This window comes from Ovis aries, chromosome 21 (genome assembly GCF_016772045.2).
Source record: "Ovis aries strain OAR_USU_Benz2616 breed Rambouillet chromosome 21, ARS-UI_Ramb_v3.0, whole genome shotgun sequence".
Classification (NCBI taxonomy): Eukaryota; Metazoa; Chordata; class Mammalia; order Artiodactyla; family Bovidae; genus Ovis; species Ovis aries.
The window spans coordinates 8798305-8825105 of record NC_056074.1 but is presented as its reverse complement, the minus strand read 5'-3'; the positions used below and the strand labels follow the sequence as shown (position 1 = coordinate 8825105).

The following is a 26801-nucleotide window of genomic DNA, read 5'->3' as shown; positions in this document are numbered from 1 at the left end:
TTACACTGAACCATGCTTTCCACGGAGAAGGCAATGGCACCCCACTCCAGTACTCTTGCCTGGAAAATCCCATGGACGGAGGAGCCTGGTAGGCTGCAGTCCATGGGGTCGCTAACAGTCGGAGACGACGGAGCAACTTCACTTTCACCTTTCACTTTCATGCACTGGAGAAGGAAATGGCAGCCCACTCCAGTGTTCTTGCCCGGAGAATCCCAGGGATGGGGAAGCAGCAGTAGCAGCAGCATGCTTTCCACGGGGTTTCCCTGGAATTAGAGAGATTCTGAGAGATTCTCAGAGAGAATTCTGCCTGCAACTTAGGAGACTCAGAGAGAGAGATTCTGCCTGCAACTTAGGAGACTCAGGTTTGATCCCTAAGTTGGGAAGATCCCCTGGAGAAGGGAATGGCTACCTACTCCATTATTCTTGCCTGGAGAATTTCATGGACAGAGTAAACTGGTGAGCTTTAGTGCATGGGATTGCGAAGAATCAGACATGAATGAGCAACTAACACACACGTGCTCTACACACCTGTTTTGTTTTTGGCCACTGCACGGCTTCCTGGATCTTTGTTCCCCAACCACGGACTGAATCCAGGGCCCTCAGCAGATTGGAGTCCTAACCACCAGATCACCAGGGAATTACCTCCACATTTGTAAACTGTACGTAGTAAGACCGCTCCAATTGTGATGGTTTCTGAAATCTTTCACAGTAAGAGAATTCAGTATTGAAAAACTTGATTTTTAATAGGTAGTCTTTTGCATTTATTAAACTAATATCATAAGAATAGCACTCTAAATAGCATACCTGTGATATTTTACATGTTGAATTAGAAGAGGGTTCAGAGGAGCCTGACTAAAGACTCTTTAACTAAACATTAGTCAGGCTCCTCTGAGCCCTGTCCTCAACTTGACCTTATCCTAGAACTTGCCTAATTCAGTTTTCACAAGAATTTTGCTAAGTTGGTTTGGAAAGAATTTTGCAGATTTGATATCTTATAACCCTGGTGTAAACCCTGGTGTAAAGCTCAACATTCAGAAAACTAAGATCATGGCATCTGGTCCCATCACTTCATGGCAAATAGATGGGGAAACAGTGGAAACAGTGTCAGACTTTATTTTGGGGGGTTCCAAAAAATTTCATGGGGCAGACATGAAATTAAAGACACTTACTCCTTGGGAGGAAAGTTATGACCAACCTAGAAAGCATATTCAAAAGCAGAGACATTACTTTGCAAACAAAGGACTGTCTAGTCAAGTCTATGGTTTTTCCAGTGGTCATGTATGGATGTAAGAGTTGGACTATGAAGAAAGCTGAGCGCTGAAGAATTGATGTTTTTGAACTGTGGTGTTGGAGAAGACTCTTGAGAGTCCCTTGGACTGCAAGGAGATCCAACCAGTCCATCCTAAAGGAGATCAGTCATGGGTGTTCATTGGAAGGACTGATGCTGAAGCTGAAACTCCAATACTTTGGCCACCTCGTGCAAAGAGTTGACTCATTGGAAAAGACCCTGATGCTGGGAGGGATTGGGGGCAGGAGGAGAAGGGGATGACAGAGGATGAGATGGCTGGATGGCATCACCGACTCAATGGACATGAGTTCGGGTAAACTCCGGGAGTTGATGATGGACAGACAGGGTGGCCTGGCGTGCTGAGATTCATGGGGCCGCAAAGAGTCGGACACGACTGAGAGACTGAACTGAACTGAACTGAACTGAACTGAACCCTGGCGAGTTGGATTAGAAAGAATCCTCCTACTCTTGATGTCTTCTTTAGCAAATTTCCACCTACCAACTTCCCTGAAGGAGAGGAAAGACTTTCCCTCTAACCTTCTAGGTTTGATAGCTATGCCTAAGAAACAAACTAAAACCAAGCAAGTTATCAAAATAAAAGGTACATAAATCTATTAATTTTTAATAACACATGCACAGGGGCATCTTGGGGGGAAAATTGAATATCTAAAAAAGCAGTGATCTTTGAGAGTTTATACCAATCTCAGTAGGGGAAGGGGAAGGGGGAGGTATGCCACCTGGGCAAGAGTAATGTTTTAGAAAGATGAATGTGCTCAGAATAGAGGGGAGCTAATGACAGTGTGCTGCAAAATTTCTCTGGGTGTGGTGTTGAGTCCTGACTTCTAGTCTCTTCTTCAGTGATTAGAGTCAATCTTCCCCAATTGCCCAAATTCCTAGGGAGGGAATTGATGACAGTTCAGTTCCTTTTGGAGGACTATCTTTAGGCACAAAAGTGAAGCTCAGAGAAGTCTGTTTTTCAAAATGTCTTCACCTCAGAATTATTACTTCCCTGGTGGTCCAGTGGCTAAGACTCTAAGCTCCCAATGCCGGGGACTGGGGTTCAATCCCTGTTTGGAGAATGAGATACCATATGCCCCAACTAGTTCACAGGTACCACGAAGACTGAAGGTCCTGCATGTTGAGACTAAGACCCAGCGCAGCCAAATAAATAAATAAATAAATATATATATGTTAAAAAATTAATATACCAAAGCAACATACTGCAAGTGACATGCCTAACTCCTTCACACCCCACTCTTCTCTTTGGTTATAAAGCCCTACCTACCCTTGCTGTATTCAGAGCTAGCCCTATCTCTCTCTCCTACTGTGACAGTCTTGACATTTATCATGATAGTACTGAATAAAGTTCCTGTTTTAACAAGCGTCAGAATAATTTTTTAACATTAGCAACAATGAGTATTACCTAATTTCTATTTATTATCTCTGATTCATTGTACAAAACTTTAAAACTATCCCTCCAAGTTTTAACAAAACTCTATAAAAAATATTTTTGTTATGGGTCTCATGAATGCTGAAAGACATCTTCCTTCCATATGTGTCCTTTATCCAAATGAAAGGGACAGAGTAAAGGGATAAAGTAGGTGATTAAATAGCTAGTCCCACTAGGGGATTGTAAGTAGGAAAAAAAATATGGGAGACCCCACAAATTAATGATTACTCAGGAAAGCTCATTTACTTAACCACAAAACCAAGCAGGCTTGCTTAGCAACAAAACCATGCACTAGAAGCACAGGACACGACCCAAAACAATAAAACAATGGTGGCATGAGACCAAACTCCTGCCCAGTGAGCTCAATAGGTTAGTGATCCTTAGGACATACTTTGCGCACATAAAAAACAACAACTCTGAACCTAGCTTGACCATGTAAGGACATGAAAACTTCCCTGGCCGACCTGGAGGAGGAACTGATGATGGAAGCATGAGGTCTACTCAAGAAGAACAAAGGTCTCCTCCTCCTCCCCTCTCTTCCTCTGACTATAAAAATGTAACCCACTAAGTACTCAGGGCACAGCACCCCCTCACCCACCTGCTTGTAAACATCACAAGCACCCTATTCTAACAAATCGTTTACCTATCACTTTGCCTCTCACTAAATTCTTCCTGTGCTGAGACATAAACGACTGTGGTACTGAGCTCTTTGGAGCCCCCTGAAAGGACACCATCGAGTTTCACAGTCATTCAGCACTTTTTAAATTTTATGAGTAGAAGTTGATGCCCACTTCCCAGCTCCTACTGATTTCAGATACAAAGAGTAATTTGGATTGGAATTGCTTTAGTTGATTACCCTTTTATTTGTAGGACTGTATTTCACAAACATCCTTCTCAACAGAGAAGTGGGGGATGTTTGTCTCTGCCCATGAACATGTCAAACAAGACACATCTTACTTTCTCAGTGGAGACTCCATACTAGTCTCATCTCTCTCTCGCCCACTAACTGATTAGTAGCGCCTGGCACTTTAGGAATTCAACAAATAAGTGCAATTACTATACTAAATCCAAACTTTTTTTCCAGCTTCCCTATTTTTTCTTGAATCTTCATTATAAAAACATCTAAATTCTGCCCTGCCTCTACCTTACTTTTCTTATTCTCAAGAGTTCTCTCCTTGTCTCCAAAAGTGACTTGCAATCTACAATATGTTAAGGCATCTAGCTCAAGGACACTAGAATTTTAGGGATGGGGCATTCTTCTACTGTTGTATCCAACAGGTGATGTAATGAGCTCTAGAACACACAAAAAAGTAGATATTATCCAGTAGTGCTCAAGAAATGTTAGGTCCCTTCTTTTTACAGATGAGGACAATGACGTCCAGAAATATAAGTAGTCACAGCTAAGTTCCCAAAGAGGCAGGTAAGACGGAGCTGCCTTTTATTTCTTATCATAGTTCTCCTTTTCTGGGCTACTCCTTTGGTTATGTGGCTTAACGACCCCTCTAACAAATCTCCGAGGCTCACCAATGCACTTAGCACCTGTCAAGAGCCGACATAACACAAACATTTTTGTAAAATATCACAGTTTTTGTTGACTTCCCCTATAATTTTATTGTCAAAATCATGCCAAAAAAATATTGTCCGTCATTTAAGTCTCACAGTCTCATACATACTTGGAGGTGAACATTGCTTTTCAGGCCTTGGCATTGTTCAGGGCCGTTAACATTCTTTAAGAGGTAAAGGAAGCATTTTGGGATGCAATTCAAGGGAGTCTAGAATTATACTTTTAGGGTATTCCTACTTAAGCCCTATCCAATATTGGAACTAACTGGACGAGGATAATAATCCCTTGCGATCAATATTTACTAGAATAAATATTCATCAAGAAATCAGGACCCACTCAGGGGACTACGATTGGGTAGCGCCTTGAGATCCATCCTTTGCCACGGAAACCGGTGGAAGACTACCTGGTTGGAAAACAAGATTTCCAAGAGGAGGGGCCTGGAGGAGGCGGGCCCGAACAACCAAGCGCGAGCACACGCCCCGGCGCATGCGCACCTGTTAGCGGGCACCTTCCATTCGCTAGGCAGGGGAGGCAGGCGCGAGGCTTGCTACAGTTTTTGAATTTCTGTTCTCAACCGCAAGTGAGGTGGCGACCAGTTCCGCGCATAAGGTGACAGCGTTACTCCTCGAGTTCAAGATGAAGAACACTCGGCACAGACGCCCGAACCGTAAGGCGACTTGTCGTCTGGTCCCCCCCGTCCCCCGGGACCCGAGTCGGCCCGTCCATTCCACAGACTTTCGAGTCCTCGCAGCGGGGTCGGGGGATCGAAGGATTGGGCCAATTGCGGCTGAACCGTCTCTGGAAGGAGGAAGGGGGTGAGGGGGCACCCCCTCTTCAGAGTTCCGCCTCTCCCTTTACAAGGCGGTCGCGGGGAAGAGGGACGTTGGAAATAACTGCCCTCGGAAGCCGACGGATCCCACACCCGCTCCGTGCAAACTGCCGGGAGGGCGGCGGGAAGAGGGCAAGACGGGAGCGGGGACAGGGAAGGACCCGGGAAGCCGCGCGGGAGGGCGCGCGCGCGCGCGCCCCTTTTTCAGCAGTGTGGCGGGGTCGCACGCACGCCCGCCTCGGCGGCTGGGCGCGGTTTGCGACAGTGGGGGGAGCGGCGGCGGTGGCGGCGGCGGCAGCTTTGCGGCAAGCTCCGGCCGGGCTTGCTTGACGGCGGTGTGGCGGAGGCCCCGCCCCCGGCGGCAGGAACCTGGAGGGAGGCGGAGGAATATGTCCGAGAGGGAAGTGTCGACAGTGCCGGCGGGAACAGACATGCCTGCGGCCAAGAAGCAGAAGCTGAGCAGCGACGAGAATAGCAACCCGGACCTCTCTGGAGACGAGAATGTGAGCGCAGCCCCCCAGGGCAGTCCGGACGGGACTTGGCCGTCAAAGTTTTCAATTCTTTTTAAACTGTAGGCGCGGGGGCGGGCGGGCGGCTGTGGTAAGGTGGGGTGGGGGGAGGGAGAGGTGTCACCGCTCTGCTGAGGAAAACGCGGGCGTGGAGGAGAAAATCAAACTCGTCTCTGAGGGGATTTTTTTTTGAGCTGGGGCGCCGAGAACGAAAGGAAACTTCGCGAAGGAGAATGTGGTTGGGGCCAGAGCGTGGTGGCGGAGGGTCGGAGGGGGTCTGCCCTGAGAGCGTTTTGCGTGGAGTGGGAGAGTTTGGGCCTTTGGGGGCAAAGTGCTGGTCTGAGATTCCAGTAGTTTAAAAGGCAAGTCAGAGGTGTTTTTTTTCTAAGACAGTTGGAAGGAGGGGCCAGCGTGTGTTACGGACTTTTAAAAAAGAGATTTAGGGACCGTGTCCTTAGACCCTTCCAGGCGGTCCACAATGGGAAGAGCAGATCTCGGACGTCAGGGATTTCGGTGACTCTCTTAAAGGGGCTTTTGTGTTTGCTCCTGTCTCGTCTGTGGAGAAGGGGTGCGCCTGACAGTCGGCCTCACTTCTGGAGGAGAACTCCGAGAGTCGTCTCTAGAGTTGGAGGGGGAGCGACTCTTGAGGAAGGGATGAGAAGGGACAGTTAGTCTTTCGTCGGTTTTCTCTAGGATAACGGGGACAACCTAGAAGACACTAGGCAACTGTGGTAAAGGTAGATGGCTTTAGGTGTAGGCTCGTGGTCTCGCATGTGTAAAGGTGCTCTGAAATCAGATTTTTTTAACTTTTTAAAACTAGTCACAACTCTAGTCCGTCCCAACAGTTGACCCCACTGTGTTTAGGTGAGACGCCAGTGATAACCGAATTGACGTTAATTTGCCATTTCATGTTTTAAGTTTATATCCAATAAGTTCAGGAAAAAATGTCTGGACGGTTCATTCAAAGGTGATACTCTAAAATGTGACTCCTCCGAGGGAATGGCTTCTGAAGTGTTACAGAAGGGTGGTGTAAGTTCTTTTTCTCAGTTTGCCTAGTTTTAAGAATAAATGGTGTATCTTACACACCGACTGAAGCACGTGTATGGCATGGTATCAAGACCAAAATTTTCACTGAACAGATGGGAAAGAATTCTTTTTGCAGATAGAGGAAAGATATTTGGGGGGTTGTCAGTTTGTGGGATTTGGACTTGAACTATCTGAAAGGCTTAGTAGGTGGTGTTACTTTTAATCTTTTTATTTTCCTGTTTGTGCTTTCCAGTCTTATTATATATTGGGATCTAACATTTTTGACCCTCTTCACTCCAGCCGTTGGAATCTGTTTTACTTCCACCTTCTCTTAAATTTCTCTTGGCAGATTAGATTAGTGACTAGGAGCACAAACTGGATCCAAGTGTTAGGTTAAAATTCGCCACTCTACTCTTTACCGGTTGCTTGATCTAGGTATTTTACCTAGTTTCCTTGGATTCTTATCTTAAAAATGGGGATAATAGTATTTACCTCATGGGATGTTTGTGAGGATTAAATGAGATAATACAGGTAAAGTGCTGAACCCAATGCCCCGTTCATAAATACCATGCAAGTGTTATTTAATTATTATTCCTTATTTTGTAATCTAGACTTGTGTTTCTGGCCCTTCCAGATATTTATCAGGCAGAAATGTAAAGATGTCAATACCCAATTTAGACTGAGGAAAATTTCAGGGAACTAAATAAATTGAAAAGTTATTTTCTTTTTACAGACCCTTAAGAGGAATGTATACTTTGATGCATACTGAAGCTATTCAGAGCTACTTGGTTGGACTAAGCCTTTGTTTTGGTTCCTTCCTTTAGATGGCTACTTTTAACCTTTTCTTTGCCCTGGACACTTTAATGAATCCTGTGAAACTTCAGAGTAATATTTTCAAATGTATAAAATACAATATATAAGATCACAAACAAAATCAATGGTAAAATTATAAGGAAGTTATAAAATTGTTTAAAACAAATTTCAGGTTTAATAAAGTACTTTTTTTATTACGTTAAGTAACTAGACATCACAATGACTGATAGTACTGATGGGTATAGACAGCTTTTGAGATCTGCAACAACTATAATGGAATATAAAAATTCATGATTTCCATTGCTGAGGAGGTTACAGCTACAGTAACATTAGCACATATACTGCCTGTATTATAGTAGAAGGAAGTAATAGATTTCGGTTAAAAATGTGAAAATTAAGATGCAATCTTAAATTTATTTATGAATTTATTCAACTGCATAAGTTCACAGGCCCTCTGAATTCCATTCAGGGACCCAGATCTAGGACATAAGTTAAGAGAAGCAGTAAAGGAAGGGAGTAGAGAACTCTGTGTAAAAAATGAATTCAGAAAAAGCTAATAAGGGCAGTGATTTAACTCTTGAGGGAGCTAGATAATGATGGGAAGGCCAAAGGCAAATGGAAGAAAGAATCTGGTATTTGTAAGTTGGAGTTATGGTAATCTGAGCAGTTGATACTGTTAAAGTGAATCAAAGAACTGATAGGATGTTAAACTTTTTTAAAGTTTAGATAAAATTGACCAATAACATTATGTTATTAGTTCTAGGTGCACAACATAATAATTCAGTATTTGCATTGCAGAATGATCAGCACAGTAAGTGTAGTTAATATCGGACCTATTTTAAGTTCATTGTATATGTACCTGCCATTTTATTAACTTTTTCATATAAGTGCAGCATAATTGGCTTCTGAAAGAATACTGATTGTTGCCTGGTAGTAAGATCAGAAGGCTGAATCTGAAGACTTGACTTTGCTTTAAGGAACCTGTGGCAAGATCAAGGGACAAACTACTATCCCCATTTCCTTGTTGAGCAGATGAAGGTGGTAGTGCCATGTCTGTTACACAGTACCATTCTGTACTTTGAGGAGGAGGAGTCAAGGTGGATATCATCTTGTGCACATACTAGATGCTCAGGAAAGGTTTGAATTTACAAATAAAATGAAAGCATTGTGAGTATTGCATTTCCATTTGATTCTGTCTTGATTTGACTATTTGAGGAGATGGGTAAATTAAATGGGTAAAAGGTGTGTGTGTGTAATGTTCCCCAGTTATTTACTATGTTTTGTGTGGCTTCTTGATTAGCAGTTGAATTTTTAGCCAGAGTGGAAAGAAGCTGGTGAATAAATGTCTAAGCATTGTATTGTTTCATTTCTCTAGTGTTAAAAGATAATTTTCAGAAACATTTTACTCATGTAAGGGAACTGGTCAATTTAAGTCACACAGTACAAACTATACAGATGAAAGGAATGTAGAGATGAAATTGCAAATGGAGACAAAAACTTTTCTTCAGAATGAAAGGGAAGACATTTTGAACCTCTGCCTTTGGCTGTCCACAGTGTAAGAGGTGTAAGATTGTTCAAAGGCAGTGAAGCAGACTAGAATCTGATAACATGGAAGGAAAGTGTGCAGTAGACATAAGTTTCCCAGTGAAACACAAAATTGTTTTCTACACTAAATTTTAACTGTGTAAATTCAACTGAAAGGTAGGAAGAAATAAAGATTAAAAAGCAGTGATTTCGACCTAGAAACTGAACTCTATAAGTATAGTTTTGTATTTTCTGTATCTAAAAGCTGATTGTGTTTACATTAAGTTACAGTCTAGATATTGAGCACTGCTGTGTGCCATCTATCCACTCCATTGCTTTTTTCCCATTGTAGTGTTAGAATAAGTTGTGTACTTTTTAAAAGCATTTCGTTTTGGTATGAACCATTGGAAGTTTTGGAAACCACCCCTAAAAACTACCATATAATACCATACAGGTTTTAAGCAAATTAATGTGAATTTTTAATGTACTTTTTTGATATTCTAGTGGATTTTTAACTTTCTGTAATATCGTAAAACTAACTTTAGAAAGCAGTAATTTAAAAATAGCTCCTAGGGCAATGGTTTCTAGTCTGTATTCTCATAGATGTTAGTGGGCACTCCATGAAAAAAGCTTCCTCTGGAATGAATTTAGTAACTACTGCCCTAAGGTGATACAGGTTTAAATAAATCTCTTTATGCCAAAGAACACTTTGGAATGTGTAATTGGAAGAGGTAGTGAAATCCTCTTCTGAGAGTAGAGGACCATTAATATATCTTGTAGACTGGAGACAGGATATAAATTAGGTGAATTTGGAAAGATGTTACTTTACAGTGAGCTTCTGGAGGTCTGAATCATGAGTATTTTAGAGCCATGAGTCAGATTTCACTGGTAAATAGCACGTAATATGTAGAACCTAAAAAAGTTTCTAAATGGTTTTAAGTGTTATAAATAAGTAGAGTTTGAGTGATAATCAGGATTTTCATCTAAAATAGGAAGTACTAACACACTGGCCTCAAACAGCCACCCACTGCCATGCTCCAGACTGAGCAGCAAGCAGTCAAATAAACTATGAGGACATGTAGGTCAGTCAGATGTAGGAGTCACAGCTCTGGTTTTCAATCCCAGCAACCCTAACCAGCAAGACACCACCTTAGGCCCTCTAAGCAACACGTATCTAACAGTACGTTGTATGAAGAGCAGTAAAGATGAAGTGAGGCAATGTAGTGTCATGGCTGGCACAAACCAGTGCCTTATTAATTTATTTATTAATAATAAAGCAGTATTATTCTTACCATTAGCATCATCAGGATTTGATTTTTGTTTATATTTTTGCTGAAATAGCAAATATCCACAAATGCTAATGCATTTGCAGGAATACATTTTTTCATTTCTTGCAGGATTTATTAATTACTTCTTTTATGTTGGTCAGCAGCTCTCCAGTTTGAAGTCATTTCCTAAGTACAGTATTGCTGTTTCATATAGTTTTTTCTGATTTGCTGCTTATAGGATGATGCTGTCAGTATAGAAAGCGGTACCAACACAGAACGCCCTGATACACCTACAAATACGCCAAATGCACCTGGAAGGAAGAGTTGGGGGAAGGGAAAATGGAAATCAAAGAAATGCAAATATTCTTTCAAATGTGTAAATAGTCTCAAGGTATGTGGAGAAAGACACAATCTATGGGCTAAATGCAGGGTTCCAGAATTGCAGGTTTCTCAATGGCAAACATTTTATGCTCAAGGTTCTCTGTCAAGTTAAAAATATTTTAAAGTTATAATAGTTGGAAGTCAGTCTTTAAAAATTGAAGTCTTATTTGTAATTGTTTTCAAGAAAAAAGGTATAAATTAAAATTTGTTTTGCATACTTAATATTTGGGAGAAATAATAGGTTCATGTTATTTAGATTACTGTCTTTCTCAATAGTCTTTTTATTATTAAAAAATGTTTACTGATATTTAAGTGTTTTATGTATTCATTTCCTGTTTTTTTAATTTGGGGTTTTTTCCTATACTGAGCAAAAATATACCTTATAGTGTCTTGTGCATATGTTAGATTCTTTTTAAAATACCTAAATATCCTTTTAAAGTCTTTGAAAAGCATAAGAAGCTATGGAAATTATTGGAAATTATTTCCATATGGAAATTATTTTCCTATCTAGGTAGCAAAATCCATTGCTGTGTATGTCAAATTATACTGTCTTAAAAGGAGAGAAATTAATCTCAGTGTTTTTGTGTGTGTGTTTTTCTTCTAAAGCAAAGTGTCCCTTTGTAGTTTCATGTTAATATTTAGGTGTATTAACTTGTTTTTATGTAGTATATTTGGAAAGTGGTTTGAACTGTATTGTTTTTATTAAATATTTCCAAAGCCTAAAACTGTGGCTTTTTAAAGGATAAGAAATGAATGTTATCAGACTTTAAAGTGCCTTAAAGTGAATATGAAGGTTACTGTTAAACATCAGGAAATTGCCAGTAAAATCCTAAGGCTGAAAAATAACTTTATGAACAAAACTTAATACTTTTAGCAGAGGGAACTCTGCTCAGTATTCTGTGGTGACCTAGATGGCAAAAGAGTTTGAAAAAGAACGGGCGTGTGTGTGGCTGAACCACTCTGCTGTGCACCTGAAGCTGACACGGCATTGTTAATCAGCTCTACTCCAATTAAAACCAAAAACTGGATGCTTGTGTTTTAGGCACTTCCTATAACCTCCTGATAACTGTGGAGTTACAGCCCACTGCCTCCCTGGCCCCCACTTTCAAGTGTTCTTATTCATTATAAAACTTCTTAGGTGGTTTTTCTTTTAGGATCCAAATTCAAAGTAATTTTAAATTGTTTCTATAGAACTAATGGTGAGCAGTGATTTGAATGGAATCAATTTTCTTCACTTCACAAGGGAAGAATTCAACCAGAAAACGTTTAATGAGTACTGGAGAAACTGTATTAACTCAGGTTATTTGTTATTTCAGAAAAATAAATTGTGTCCTGAGAGATTAAATGCATTTGTCACAATTATCCATTATATTTTGATTCAAAAGCATGGCATTTCGGTTTAAGAAGATAGAGAGCAACTATTAAAGTATTTTCATTGATGAGTACTTGTTACCTAAGCTCTAAGTCTTTAATTGTTACATAGTTTTATCATGCACCAGTATTTTAAAATGTGAAAACTGGACTAACATATCTTTTAAGTGTCAAAAGTCAGTTTATGTATGATAACATAAAATTGCAGCTTGCATTTTGTGGAGGGGAAGGTTTTTAATGGGAATGATCAGTTTACTACATTTTTTGTTTTTAAAATATATTGATTTTTCTTATTTCTTGGTTATTTTATAGGAGGATCATAATCAACCATTGTTTGGAGTTCAGTTTAACTGGCACAGTAAAGAAGGAGATCCATTAGTGTTTGCAACTGTAGGAAGCAACAGAGTGAGTGTTAAGGGGCTCTTTGGCATTTGGCTCATCAGTCTCTGGTATTAGTGTAACACTGAAGTGTAATGATTTTGAAGTAAACTTTGTATAGCCAATTTGACAGTATCATTTCTTTATGTAAAAATGGAACATTCTAGAAATTGTCAAAAATTAAAACTAATATTCATGACTGAAAATACATCTTTTTTCATATATACTCACAAAATTGTTCATGAAACAAGTCTCTATTTATATTTTGTCTTTGTAAATATTGTTCTAAGTGGCTGAAAAAATTGACTTTGCTTTTTCCAAGTGACTGTGATAGTTGTTTGTCAACTTGGAGTAACAGGTCTGTGATTTCTTAAAAATAATAAATGTAATTAGTTGCTCTCTATAAATGCAAAGCATAAATCCAATGGATTTGTATAATAGTTACTGAAAATATTTTAATTATACACAGTAAACATTTGTTTTGAATTGTTTTTATTTAAGGAAGCCAGAGTATCTTGAACTGAGAGAATGCATGGAAAAAAACCGTAGTGGACATGTTTTGATGTAAACTGTTATTTAACTTTTTAGTTGAACCTGGGACTGAAAAAGTGGATTGCAAAGACTTACTTCCATTCACTTCTAAATGAATGGGAAAAAGGAAGATTCCTAGGGCCTACCAGGGAGTCTCAGGAGTCTGTTAAAATCATTTTGGAAAAGTTGTCCTCCTAATAATAAGTCTTTTAATTAACTTACATTCTGGTTATTCATTAATAATATACTAGGAGTTGTGAGGAATAACAGAAACATATTGGTGTATTTGGAAAAAGAAAGATGGGGGAAATTGACTAACTGGTATGGGTTGACAGTAAAGTCACTTTCTTTACCTTTAGCCCAAGAGGGGAAGGGAAGGAGGTGAATCTGGGAGCTATTCTGTAACTTTGAGTGAAATTCAATCTTATGCTTCTTTAGTAATTGTGCTAAGCTTGTTAGAGAAATGAAAGACCATGATTTTGAACGCACTGTTTCCTATATTTATGTGTTTAGTGTTAGTATTCTGTTTTCAATCAAAACTAACCTGGGAGTCGTCAGCTGAGTATTTTCCAAATGTCAGCATATTTCCAAGCTTTTTTTTTCCCTGAAAGTTTGAAAATCTTACAAACATGCATGCATCTATTTTTACTGGGCTAAATCCTTTCTATTCCTATTTTCTGAAAAGTAAAATTTGGCTTTAAATAATTTCCTGGACGTCTTCAAAGAAGTTTATATATATATGTAATCATATTATTTGGCTCTGCTGAGTGTTTGTTGCTGTGTGGGCTTTTCTCTAGTTACGGCAAGCATAGATTATGCCCTAGTTGAGGTACACAGGATTCTTCTGAGGTGGCTTCTCGTTGCGGAGCACAGGCTCTGGAACGTTGGGGCTTCCGTAGCTGTGACACATGGGCTCAGCATTGCGGCTCCGAGGCTGTAGAGCATAGGCTCAGTAGTTGTGGCGCACAGGCATAGTTAGTTGCCCTGCATTCAGAAAACATGCTTTTATTGGTCATTAAAGTTCTGAAAATTTGAAACTCACTAAAGTTGATAACCTGGATAACAGCCCTTTTTTTATGTTTAGCCAAATGTCTGTTGTGATATGTACCTCGAAAACAATGATTCAGAGAGAACATGATGCAGTTCAAAGAAAAAATTAAGGTTTTTTTTTTTCCCCCGAAAATTGGGAATATAATCCATTAATTGATTTGAATTCACTTTTAAGACATCACTGTAAGCATACTTCACTAACTTCACCATCAATTATTATTAACTGTCATGTTGGTATAATTAGAATTAATACAACTTGTGCTTCAGAATGCCTATTGTAATGTTCCAGGCTTTCTAACAAAAAGAATCCCTAGTCTCACTTAAAGTGGCATTGAATTATGTTATTGAATTATAAGAAAGATCATGGCATCTGGTCCCATCACTTCATGGGAAATAGATGGGGAAACAGTGGAAACAATGTCAGACTTCATTTTGGGGCTCCAAAATCACTGCAGATGGTGATTGTAGCAGTGAAATTAAAAGACACTTACTCCTTGGAAGAAAAGTTATGATCAACCTAGATAGCATATTCAAAAGCAGAGACATTACTTTGCCAACAAAGGTCCATCTAGTCAAGGCTATGGTTTTTCCAGTAGTCATGTATGGATGTGAGAGTTGGACTGTGAAGAATGCTGAGCGCCGAAGAATTGATGCTTTTGAACTGTGGTGTTGGAGAAGACTCTTGAGAGTGCCTTGGACTGCAAGGAGATCCAACCAGTCCATTCTGAAGGAGATCAGTCCTGGGTGTTCTTTGAAAGAAATGATGCTAAAGCTGAAACTCCAGTACTTTGGCCACCTCATGAGAAGAGTTGACTCATTGGAAAAGACTCTGATGCTGGGAGGGATTGGGGGCAGGAGGAGAAGGGGACGACAGGATGAGATGGCTGGATGACATCACTGACTCGATGGCCATGAGTTTGAGTGAACTCCAGGAGATGGTGATGAACAGGGAGGCCTCAGTTCAGTTCAGTTCTGTCGCTCAGTCGTGTCCAACTCTTTGCGACCCCATGAATCGCAGCATGCCAGGCCTCCCTGTCTATCACCAACTCCCGGAGTTCACTCAAACTCATGGCCATCGAGTCAGTGATGTCATCCAGCCATCTCCTCCTCTGTTGTCCCCTTCTCCTCCTGCCCCCAATCCCTCCCAGCATCAGAGTCTTTTCCAATGAGTCAACTCTTCTCATGAGGTGGCCAAAGTACTGGAGTTTCAGCTTTAGCATCATTTCTTTCAAAGAACACCCAGGACTGATCTCCTTCAGAATGGACTGGTTGGATCTCCTTGCAGTCCAAGGCACTCTCAAGAGTCTTCTCCAACACCACAGTTCAAAAGCATCAATTCTTCGGCGCTCAGCATTCTTCACAGTCCAACTCTGACATCCATACATGACTACTGGAAAAACCATAGCCTTGACTAGACGGACCTTAGTCGGCAAAGTAAAGTCTCTGCTTTTGAATATGCTGTCTAGGTTGATCATAGCTTTCCTTTCAAGGAGTAAGCGTCTTTTAATTTCATGGCTGCACTCACCATCTGCAGTGATTTTGAAGCCCAAAGAAATAAAGTCTGACATTGTTTCCACTGTTTCCCCATCTATTTCCCATGAAGTGATGGGGCCGGATGCCATGATCTTCGTTTTCTGAATGTTGAGCTTTAAGCCAACTTTTGGTGTGCTGCAATTCATCGGGTCGCAAAGAGTCGGACACGACTGAGCGACTGAACTGAACTGCTATTCGGAGCTCTTTTTTTTTTTTTTTTTTTTTTAAGAAAAATAAAGCAAAATACTTTCTAAAGACATAACTTAGTTAATGTCCATATAAAGAATATGTTTTTAGAATATTAATGTAGAGATTATCTTATTAATAGGTATTTTAAAGGATTTTTATAGAGTTCTTATAGACGTATTGAAATTAGTAACAGTATTGCTAACGTGACTAAACTGTAATAAAAATGGAAAGAGCGTTTTAAAAATGTAGTATTACAGGGACTTCCCTAGCGATCCAGTGGTTGAGACTTTACCTTTTAATGCAGAGGGTGCAAATTCTGTCCCTGGTTGGGGAGCTAAGATCCCACATGCTTTGGGGCCAAAAACCCAAAACATAAAACAAGCAATATTGTGAAAAAGTTCAGTAAAGACAATGGTCCACATCAAAAAGTGTTTTAAAAAATTTTGGTATTACAGAGTAAGCCCTCTGTATCCTCGGGGTTCCACATCCACAGATTCAGCCAACTATGGATTGAGAATATTCAGAAAAGAAAATTCCAGAAAGTTCCAAAAAAGCAAAACTTGAATTTGCTTTGTGCTGTCACCTTTATTTGCATAGCATTTGCGTTGTATTAGGAGAAGGCAGTGGCAACCCACTCCAGTACTTTTGCTTGGAAAATCCCATGGACGGAGGAGCCTGGTGGGCTGCAGTCCATGGGGTGGCTAAGAGTTGGACACGACTGAGTGACTTCACTTTTCACTTTCATGCATTCGAGAAGGAAATGGCAACCCACTCCAGTGTTCTTGCCTGGAGAATCCCAGGGACGGGGAAGCCTGGTGGCCTGCCGTCTATGGGGTCGCACAGAGTCGGACACAACTGAAGCAACTTAGCGGCAGCAGCAGCAGCAGCAGTGGTCTAAAGATAAAGTATACTGGAGCATGTGTGAGGTTATATGCAAATACTATGCTATTTTATATGAGGAGCTTGAGCATTCTCAGATTCTGGTATCTGTGGGTGTCCTGGAACCTATCCCCTTGCAGATACTGAGGGACAACTGTACATAATCGAGTAAAGTGGATATGTTATTAATTTTAGAAAATGATAAATGGAAAGGGCCACTGTACAGCAGAAAGTTAATATTTGATGAGCAATGTTCATGAGGCAAATTTTAGATTTTCTTTTATGTAATTAATGAATGCTCTAAAACTACCCAAAGACTTTAAAGAGGATAAGCCACAGGAATTCCCTGGAGGTCCAGTGGTTGGAACTGTGCACTTTCACTGCTATGGGCCTAAGTTCAGTCCCTGATCAGATAACTGGGATCTTGCAAGCCATATGGCACAAGTGAAAAAAAAAGGATAAACCACAGTTTTAGGAAGTAGTTATACTTTACTGTGGGAGAAGGCAATGGCACCCCACTCCAGTACTCTTGCCTGGAAAACCCCTGGACGGAGGAGCCTGGAAGGCTGCAGTCCATGGGGTCGCTGGGGTCAGACACGACTGAACAACTTCACTTTCACTTTTCACTTTCATGCATTGGAGAAGGAAATGGCAACCCACTCCAGTACTCTTGCCTGGGGAATCCCAGGGACGGGGGAGCCTGATGGGCTGCTGTCTGTGGGGTCGCACAGAGTCGGACACGACTGAAGTGACTTAGCGGCAGCATACTTTACTGTGAGGTACTCAACTCTATTTACTTTAGAATTGGTCCAGTTATATGAATAAGTTGAAAACATTGGAAATAGAAACCATTATTATTACTACAGTGTTTAATATACTCTGGAAATTATGTAATGCATTAGAGCTTATAATGGTTTCCTTAAATTTAAAGGAGTTCTCCTTTTTTAATAGTTTTCTGTGTTATTTAAGTTATTTTAAAAAAGTTTTTTTTGACTGTACTGCACAGTAAAATAAAGTATGTTCAAAAGGTGAAGAGTGTGTTTCTGTATTTGAGATAAACTTTGCTGTATTTTTGTTTTCATTAGGTTACCTTATATGAATGTCATTCACAAGGAGAGATCCGGTTGTTGCAGTCTTATGTGGATGCTGATGTATCCTTTCCTGGGTTTTTGGTATTATTGGCTAAAGAAATTGACTTTGAATAAGTACCTCAAAACTTTTGTACCTTACTTTGTTAACTTTATCCAATGCTGTTCCTTCACTGTTACTCAAGAGATTCTTGGTATCTAGTTTTCCTGATCCCGGGAAGCCACTGTCAGGGTGGATATGAGGGCGGACAGTACAGGTGGCTAGAGATGAGCGCTGGAAATCCAATAATAGAAAGTTATAGCAGAAAGTAGTTAAAACTTGCTGTTTCTTTGACCTTGCTTAGATTTTTATCATTTCAGGGCAGGGATATTGGTGAATTTGGGTTGATCAGAAGCTGTGCCTGACAGTCATATCAAGTATTTGGTCAGCAGAGCCTACAGGGAAAAAAAATAAGCATGTTTGTTTAGGAAATGAAATATTGTAAAACATGGGTTTATAAAGAAAAGAAAGCTTTAAAAAACCAAAGGATACAACAGTCAAAGCTTGGTGATAAGATTTCTTCCAGATCCATTTGGAAAACCTAGCAAGTAAGAAAAAGAACATTTTAGTCTTCCCTTAGGTGATAAGGAAGGAGGTGACCTTTGGCATTATTGGGAAAGTCTCACACAGGAAAAGGTGGAAAACTGAATAGTTAGCTGATTTTTATCTAGAGGTACATAGAGTTGTTGAGATAGAGCCAGGGTCAGCAAATTACAGCCTGTGGAACTGGTCACCTGGTTTTGTTTTTGTTTTTTTTTTTGTTTCAATTATTTATTCTTAATACCAGAAACATTTTGTATTAGGAAATAGCCGATTAACAATGTTGTGATAGTTTCAGGTGAACAGTGAAGAGACTCAGCCATGCACATTCACGTATCCATTCTCCCCCAAACTCTCACTCTCATCCAGGCTGGCACATAATGTTGAGCAGAGTTCCATGTGCTATACAAGGGTTTTTGTTGGTTATGCATTTTAAATACAGCAGTGAGTACATGATCTTCCCAAAGACCTTGACTATCCGTTCCCCCGGAAACCTGTTTTTATAGATAAATTTGGGGGATACAACCTATGCCTATTCATTTACATATTGGCTGTGGCTGCTTTCAGAAAACAGGTAAACAGTTGTGCAAACAGCAAAATAGTAATCAAAATTGAGTGGAAGGATTGGGTTTGTTTGATCACTTGGTATAGATTTTAGACCTAAAATCTTCATTGTTTCAACCCTGATGGTATAAAGAAAAACGGGAACTTCTTTGTCAAGAGCTTCAGCAGTTCTTTGGACATTATTGTGGTCATTGATGTGTTTCCTTTTCAAAAGCAAATTATATTTCTTAACTGGGATTTCTTAGGCTGATGAAAACTTTTACACTTGTGCGTGGACATATGATAGTAACACAAGCCATCCTCTGCTGGCTGTTGCTGGATCTAGAGGCATAATTAGGATAATTAATCCCATAACAATGCAGTGCATAAAGGTGGGTTTTCTTGTTAAATTGTCGATCTGCTTCTTTTGTATGCACGCCTGTAAAAACTTGCCATGTTGAATTTAAAACGGAGTCAGTTTCTGTGCAGTTTTTAATTTGGTTTGTACTTTGCCTGTTGCTTCCTTTAGACAAGTCTTTTGAGACCTTTGTCATATTTGGGTCATGCAAATTAAGGAATAAATGGGAAAATTTTATCATTTGCACTGTTTTCTATTAAAATCATTTCTGTTCTTTTGCTTTATCCTGAGAAGCTCTAAATGAACAATAACTAAAGAGTGAGCTCATTTTTCAAGAACCCCTAAATAGGAGTATGGAGTCAAGGATACTTTGTAAAGAATTAAAAAGTGAAGCCTTGGAAGTTGATACTAAAAGAAATTTTACAAATCACTTTAACTCTGGGGGCACATTAGAATCACCTGAGAATCTTTTAAATCCTTGCTGTGGCTCAGAATATCTGCAAATGGGACTTCAGTGTCATTTATTTTTCCTTCAAGCTGGGTGATTTTAATATGCAGCCAAGGCTGAGAACCACTACTTCAAGTGAAATTATTTTTCCATTCTTTGAAGATTAGTGAAAATGAATTTATTGATTTTTATATGAAAGTTGAAGTGTCTTAAATTTATTATAGCACTATGTTGGCCATGGAAATGCTATCAATGAGCTGAAATTCCACCCAAGAGATCCAAATCTTCTCCTGTCAGTAAGTAAAGGTAAGAGAAACAAATATTTCCTTGTATAGTTGTATTTATTTGGGAGTGAGTTGGGTTTTTTGTTTGTTTAGTTTTGTTTGACTTCGGGACAAACTAATCTAAGGGAAATTTCCAAATTTAAAACGAAGTAAGTTTTAGAAAAATTTTGGGCTACATTAGCATCCCCAAACCAAGAACTGGAGAATGGGACCATGAAGTACACTGTTCCTGTAAGATGTAGATAAGATAATTGACACTGAGGATTAGATGTATGTTACCCTTATTTACCATATTGCATTATGATTGTTCTAGAACTTTATCCTCAATTGAATTATCATACTAAACTGTACTAATTTTAATGGCAGGTCACTGAAGTTGCAACATTTTTAGTAGTTTGAAGGTAGTCTAGCAAATTTCTGATGCTTTCCAACCATGTAATAAGAAATAGTGTATCTGAAAATCCATGATGCTTTTTTTTGCCTCTCTCTATAATGCTTCTATTTTATAAAAGATTCCCTACAGGATTCCTTAAAATGCTAAGTTATCCAGTGTAAGCTCTTCTAAATGTTTTCCTTCCTTACAAAGAGAAAGCATTGTCTTGCTCTGTATGCCCATGTTGGCATTGTAAGTTTATTTTGGGTTCAGACAGGCCTCTGAATCATTCTTAAATTTCTGAGCTCTCTAAAGTGATTTGAGTTGTTCTTATTTCTACATTCTGTTTTTTATTGCCCTTTCTCTTTTCATTTCTACATTATTATTCTAGTCAAATGTATTCTTTTCTTAACAGCTATCACACCTATAACCTAACCCCCATATTAAAAGATATCCTCAAATTAAAACTCTTACATGAAAAATATTTCAATGTGATTTTTCAACTATCAAGGCTTGTTTGGAAATAGACACCTAAGAAGAGAGCTGACAACTTTTTCTCTTCTGTTAATAACAGTAACTGGGCTCAGATATTCTTTTACAGGTAACATAGACCATAATGCCTTACTTGTTCTTAATGTCACAGTTTCCTAATCTTGCTCTTCCCCCATTGTGTTAGAGCATTTTTCAAACAGCTTTTCAAAATGAACAGGAATTTTTCTGCAAGTAAAACTCTCAAGAAAGGGAAAGACAACTTATAGGAAAAAAAAAGATATGCAAAGTGTGTATCTAATAAGGGACTTAAATCAAGAGGTCATATAGTTCAGTAATAAAAAGACAACCAAATTAAAAGCAAACAAAGGCTTTAAAAGTAGACATCTTTTGAAAGAATAGGCAAGAATGTCCAATAAGCACATGGAAAAGCACTCATTGTTAATCACTGCTGCTGCTCCTAAGTCGCTTCAGTCGTGTCTCACACTGTGTGACCCCATAAACGGCAGCCCACCAGGCTACCCCGTCCCTGGGATTCTCCAGGCAAGAACACTGGAGTGGGTATTGTTAATCATTAGGGAAATGCAAATCAAAAATACAGTGAGATAACCACTTCACACCTACTAGGATGATTGCAGTGAAAAAGACAGTAAAATAGGGAACCCCTTCATCCATTGCTGGTAGGAATGTAAAATGTGTAAGCACATTGAAAAACAATCTGGCAGTTCCTTAAAAAGCTAAACATAGAATTACACTCCTAGGTACGTGTATCTTCAAGAGAAATGTAAATGTCTGCACAAAAACTTGGATGCAGATTGAAATCATTGCTACAAAAAGAAATCATTTTTGTAGCAATGTTTATTTCCACTACTAACAATATGTTGTATAATATGTTAATATTACACAGTATAGACATTGTTATATTTCAAACTCTGCTTGGTATTTATGAATATTGCTTTCTATTTATTTTGTTGCTGATGTTCAGTGGAAAATGAGATTGCTCAGATTACAGTTATAGAATTTTTGAAAGGTCCATAATACTCTAAATAATGTCCCAATATGTGTATGTTTCAATCATATTTTTAGATTTACTGTAGAGATCTTATAAATCTACTTGTCCTCTTCAATTTGTAAATGTGGGTATGGTAGAGGGAAAAACTAGTACCCTTGAAAGTTTGAACTCATACCTAGTTAAATCTACAAGTAATATAAATATTTTAAGTTCCTATACGATATGGATTCCTTCTTAGTCATTACTGTGAATGAGTTAAGTCCAAACTTTGGTAGTTTTTTCTTTAAAGAGATATTAAAAGTCCACAGTAAATGAATGATAAAAGTTTATGTTAATTTTTTTATGTCTGTACTAGATCATGCTTTACGATTATGGAATATCCAAACGGACACTCTGGTGGCAATATTTGGAGGTGTAGAAGGGCACAGAGATGAAGTTCTAAGTGCTGTAAGTTGAAAGCTACAGGGCAGTGACCTTCAGGTTACAAAGCTGTGAACAATCCCTATAAGAAAGCACGTAGTTTGTTTCATGTAGCTTGGCAGGCAGTTATTTCATTTACTGTGACAGATAAGGTTTTAACTTAAAGATGAAGAAATAAAGCAAGTAGGCTCTTGGTGTTTTATCTGTACTCTTGCACGTGTTTTACCAGCACCTGGATTCTCATGAAAGAATTCTGTGAACTTGTTCTTTTCCTTTTTTAATCTAAAATCACCAAGTTACCTTTTGTTGTTTCTCAGTTATTAAAGGAAAAGGTTAACCTACTTGGCAATTAAGAAATTTTTTCACCTTTTATTTGAAGTTGAAATATAAGTTACTCATTTCTAGGAGGTATTGTTCACACTGACTTTTAGATAACTTCCCTTTGATGGCATGGTGTTGTCTTTATGCTTTGTATTACAATCTGTTGATCTGTTGTAGTGATATTAAGTGTTTTTAGTTAAGTTTCAGATTTTGTGTTGTTTAGGTTTATTTACCTTCTCTGTGTAGCTTACTTATTTAGTAGTCTTACAGCTCTTCAGCTTTTTTTTAAACTATTTTTAAAGGGCATTATATTTTGAAGCATGTGATATTTTAATTGGAGGTACTAAATATTCCTATATGCTTTTGTGAGAATCATACCTACCTTAAAGGATTTTCTAGAACTTGCAGAATTCTATCTGGCTTTATGTATGAAAAAACAAAGACTACTGTCCTTACTTAAAAACTGAATGAGAGCTCCTGGCTCTAGAGGTGTCTTGTTGCTATTGACAGTGAGGTTATTAGGAAAAGTAGCAGCTGCCAGACTTCTGAATTCAATAAACACCAAACCTGAAGCTCTCAGGCTTTTGTAAAACTGTGTTCATGATTGATTCAAAGGTTGGATTAACATAGAATATCTAGATGAGTGAGGAAAGTACTCTCCTTAAACAAAACTCTCTACTGTTATTTCTTAAAATGAAAGCAGGGGTTAGTTTGTATCTCTTTTGTACCAATAGGAATTCACTGCTAGACGGATTGTGTGAGATTGTCATTGACACATGTACCATGTGCTAAAGTAACTCTCTGAGCCTCAGTGTCTGATCTGTAAGATGAGGTGGAAAAAGTTTGTTACAATAGATGATCTGTTAGGAGCTCATTAAAAATTAGTAAACAGCAAATGAGGAAATGTTGCTTCCTTTTTAAGACATATTTTTCTTTATTCATTTAAAAAGTGAACTCTAAAACCAAGGTACCCGACTTATCTAAGTGTTTTGGCTTAGATGTACAAGTAAATTTCAATTGTTTAAAGGACTCCTAATTTCACATGCAGATACCAGTTTCATTGCTTCATCTGGGTTGGACAAAGAAAACTAACAACCATTCAGGTTTTTATGTCACAGAATAATTGTTTTACCTCAGCATTAGGTTCACCTTCAAAATCAAACAAAGGAAATATTTGGCTAAAGGTAATTGAATTGATAGAACTAAATTAAAAGAGTTTACTTCTTACCTGCCATATTGCATAAGCTCATATATTGTGGTGATAACAAGTCAGTTAAAACTAAATCTTGAAAGTGGTAAAAACTTTGTGACCTATGGCCTATATATATGAAACACAAAATGTTAGTGTTGTGGTTTGAAATACAATTTTCATAGTACTGGACATGAGATGAAAATCAGCATAATTTGGGGAAATAATTTACATATTTAATTTAAGCTTTTCTCTTTTATATACAGGATTATGATCTTTTGGGTGAAAAAATAATGTCTTGTGGTATGGATCACTCTCTTAAACTTTGGAGGATCAATTCAAAGAGAATGATGAATGCTATTAAGGACTCTTATGATTATAACCCAAATAAAACTAACAGGTAACAGCTGTAGTATTTAAAACAATATGCTATCTTATGCCTTTGAATAGTGTTTTACTTTTTCAAAAATTGTTATATAAGTCTCCAGTATTGAGTTGAGAACCCCCTCTTTTAATAACTTTAAGGTATAATTTATATGCCATAAAACTCATTGAATTTAAATGAAAGCCTTTATTTTTATCTAATTATGTTTGTGGCTCATTTTTCAAAATCACTTTCAGTTATATTTTTATCTTAATTTAGTAGCCCATTTCACATATTTTATTTAGGTACGCATGTGCTAATGTTTATTAGCACTGCTTGTCAACACTGTAAATTCTAATTGAAGACAGTAAGTCATAATTTTTTCAGTGGGGTTCTTAGCTTTAATTCATGATAGACACTCTCCTTTAAATGATACTCACTTCACTAAACAGAAAATTCAAAAGCAGGAGGTTTGTTCTAAGGGACTACATGTGGGAACTTTTCAGTTTTCTTATTTTTGAAAAACCTCAGTTCTTAATTAATTTACTATCTTTTTCAGAATCTTATCAAGCTATTTACTCTTTCACTGTGACTGTCCTATGTTTGTAAATGTTAACTTTGTTTGCTCTTTTCATTTTAGCAGTTAATTCCCTGGTTATCGACCCACATTATGAGTAGATTGTTAGTTGAATTTGTAACCATAAGTAAATATTTTAATACAATGACCGTCATCACATCTCAGGCCTCTTAAGAATTGGCACAGCTTTTAAATTCTGTTTTAAAACACCAGGGGTTAGTACAATATTAAATTTATGTTTTTGTATTTTCTAGAGCTTTGGAATAAATAGAAGTTGTATTTTATAGCGTACAGAAAGTAACTGAATTATGCTGGTGGTCTTGAAAGAGGTTTAACCATAGATTATAATACATATTTGGCTAAAAAGCAATTAAGCTATAGCAGTTAAGAATTTATATCAAGTCATTAATAACATTTTAATGTTTTAATAAAGAAAAGATCTGGGAGTTTCCTGAGCCCCGAGGGGTTAGGATTCCAGGCTTTCACTGCTGTGGCCCTAGTTCAGTCCCTGGCTGTGGAACTGAGATCCTGTGAGCCACCAAAAAAAGGTGAAAAAAAGATCCCACAAATTGGGAAATGTATTTGAAATGATTGAGCTCAATATCTTTTTTATGTATGAGGGAAAAGCCAAAGAGAAGACTTGTGCCCAAGATACAACTAATTCATGAGATATGATACTTCTTCAGTTACTTCACTTTAAAAACTAAATCACTTACTAGATTAGAAATGTTAGGTATACATTTAATTAACTGAAGAATTGGTAGCAACTTCTCTAGCTTATGGTTTTGTCACAAACATCTTTAAGGAAAAATTGTGCCATATTTTACTTTTCTAAATACAGGAAAAGTTCTAACTAATAAATGTCAAATTCCTGTCAGATCGTCTTCAGAAATTGTTGTTCTAGGCAGGATTCTCACTAACTTTATCTTTACCAGACTTTGAAATGTGTCATTGTTTCTGGAAGATGACTATCTTTTGAAATAAGGTAGGTGTGTTAGCTTTCATAGACCATTGTTAATATGAAAGGATTGAGTTGGTAGCTTAGCATTTTCTGTGAAAAAATTTCAGCTCTAAGCAGATGTCTTTTGTTATTGGTTAGGATAGCCAGAATTGAAGTAATTGATTTTGGTCTATATATAGTAAGGCAGGAAGTTGCAGTTTTTATAAATGAAATTTGATAGGATGAATACAAAATTCAGTTGCGAGCTAATAATGGAGTAAAATGTAGAAACAAAAACAGAAGGGGATTTTAGTTCCCAATAAACAGATCAGAAGGTATTTAGTTTTATAGGAACACAGACGAACTAATACTCATCTGTTTTTCTTTTCAGAGTTTTATAAATCCTAAAAAAAATTAGCTTCTGCTACACATTTTTCTCTAACTTTTGATATTTCCATTTCAGGCCATTTATTTCTCAGAAAATTCATTTTCCTGACTTTTCTACCAGAGACATACATAGGAATTATGTCGATTGTGTGCGATGGTTAGGTGATTTGATACTTTCCAAGGTATGGTAACTGCTGTTAAGCTGAATTTCCATTGTTTGTGTGAGTTGGAATTCTGCAGGGAGCACAGTTTTTGATGCAGTTGATAAATTGTGTAACAGATGGGAAATTGCTTTTTTTTTTTTTAAAGTCTCATGATACTTTGAAAATTCAGAAACTTATTTTGGCATAAAACATTCTGATGAACTATAATTTGTGCTCTAGTAAGAAAAAAAATGTTAACTTGCAAGATGATATTCTCTGATATCCAGTGTTACTGTAAAATTACCAATATCTAAAGCCAGTAGTAGGGTTTTTTGGGGGGTTTTGTTTTTAATGTTCGTGTCCATTTTAGTGAACTTACATGTACAAAAACAAATAGATAAAGTTGGCTCATGGGCTCTAGTTTGCCAGCCCCTGCTCTAGTATGTTGATATATATTTTTTCTACTGATAATGTAGGGAAGTTGGTGGTGATGTCATCTGAACTAAAAGTTTAGGATTGTCAGATTTGAACAAATTGCTATCCAGTTTCTTCTTGGTATAGGTTTCAGGGCATTTCACTGTTTCTTGGGTAGAGCCTGATTATTTATTTTTTCCTTAACCAATGAAGGTATAGTTTTACTTTTTTATTTTTTAACCTTTGATTTTGAGATTAAATTCACAGGAAGTTTCAAAGTCAGTTTAG

The 26801-nt window shown here is 38.0% G+C and overlaps 1 protein-coding gene across 3 annotated transcripts in view; it reads left to right on the top strand.

Annotated features, from left to right (window-relative positions):
• Positions 1–5502: 5502 nt before the first annotated feature.
• Positions 5503–26801, top strand: part of EED (embryonic ectoderm development) — a 31186-nt gene continuing 9887 nt past the window's right edge. For all 3 annotated transcript variants that reach the window (XM_015103070.3, XM_015103071.3, XM_042238249.2), the window contains exons 1-9: positions 5503–5634; positions 10510–10662; positions 12336–12428; positions 17669–17734; positions 19061–19186; positions 19825–19906; positions 22114–22205; positions 23955–24088; positions 26033–26138. In XM_015103070.3, the coding sequence (XP_014958556.1) occupies positions 5521–5634; positions 10510–10662; positions 12336–12428; positions 17669–17734; positions 19061–19186; positions 19825–19906; positions 22114–22205; positions 23955–24088; positions 26033–26138 (966 nt within the window). In that variant the 5' untranslated portion in view covers positions 5503–5520. The remainder of the gene's footprint in view (positions 5635–10509; positions 10663–12335; positions 12429–17668; positions 17735–19060; positions 19187–19824; positions 19907–22113; positions 22206–23954; positions 24089–26032; positions 26139–26801) is intronic.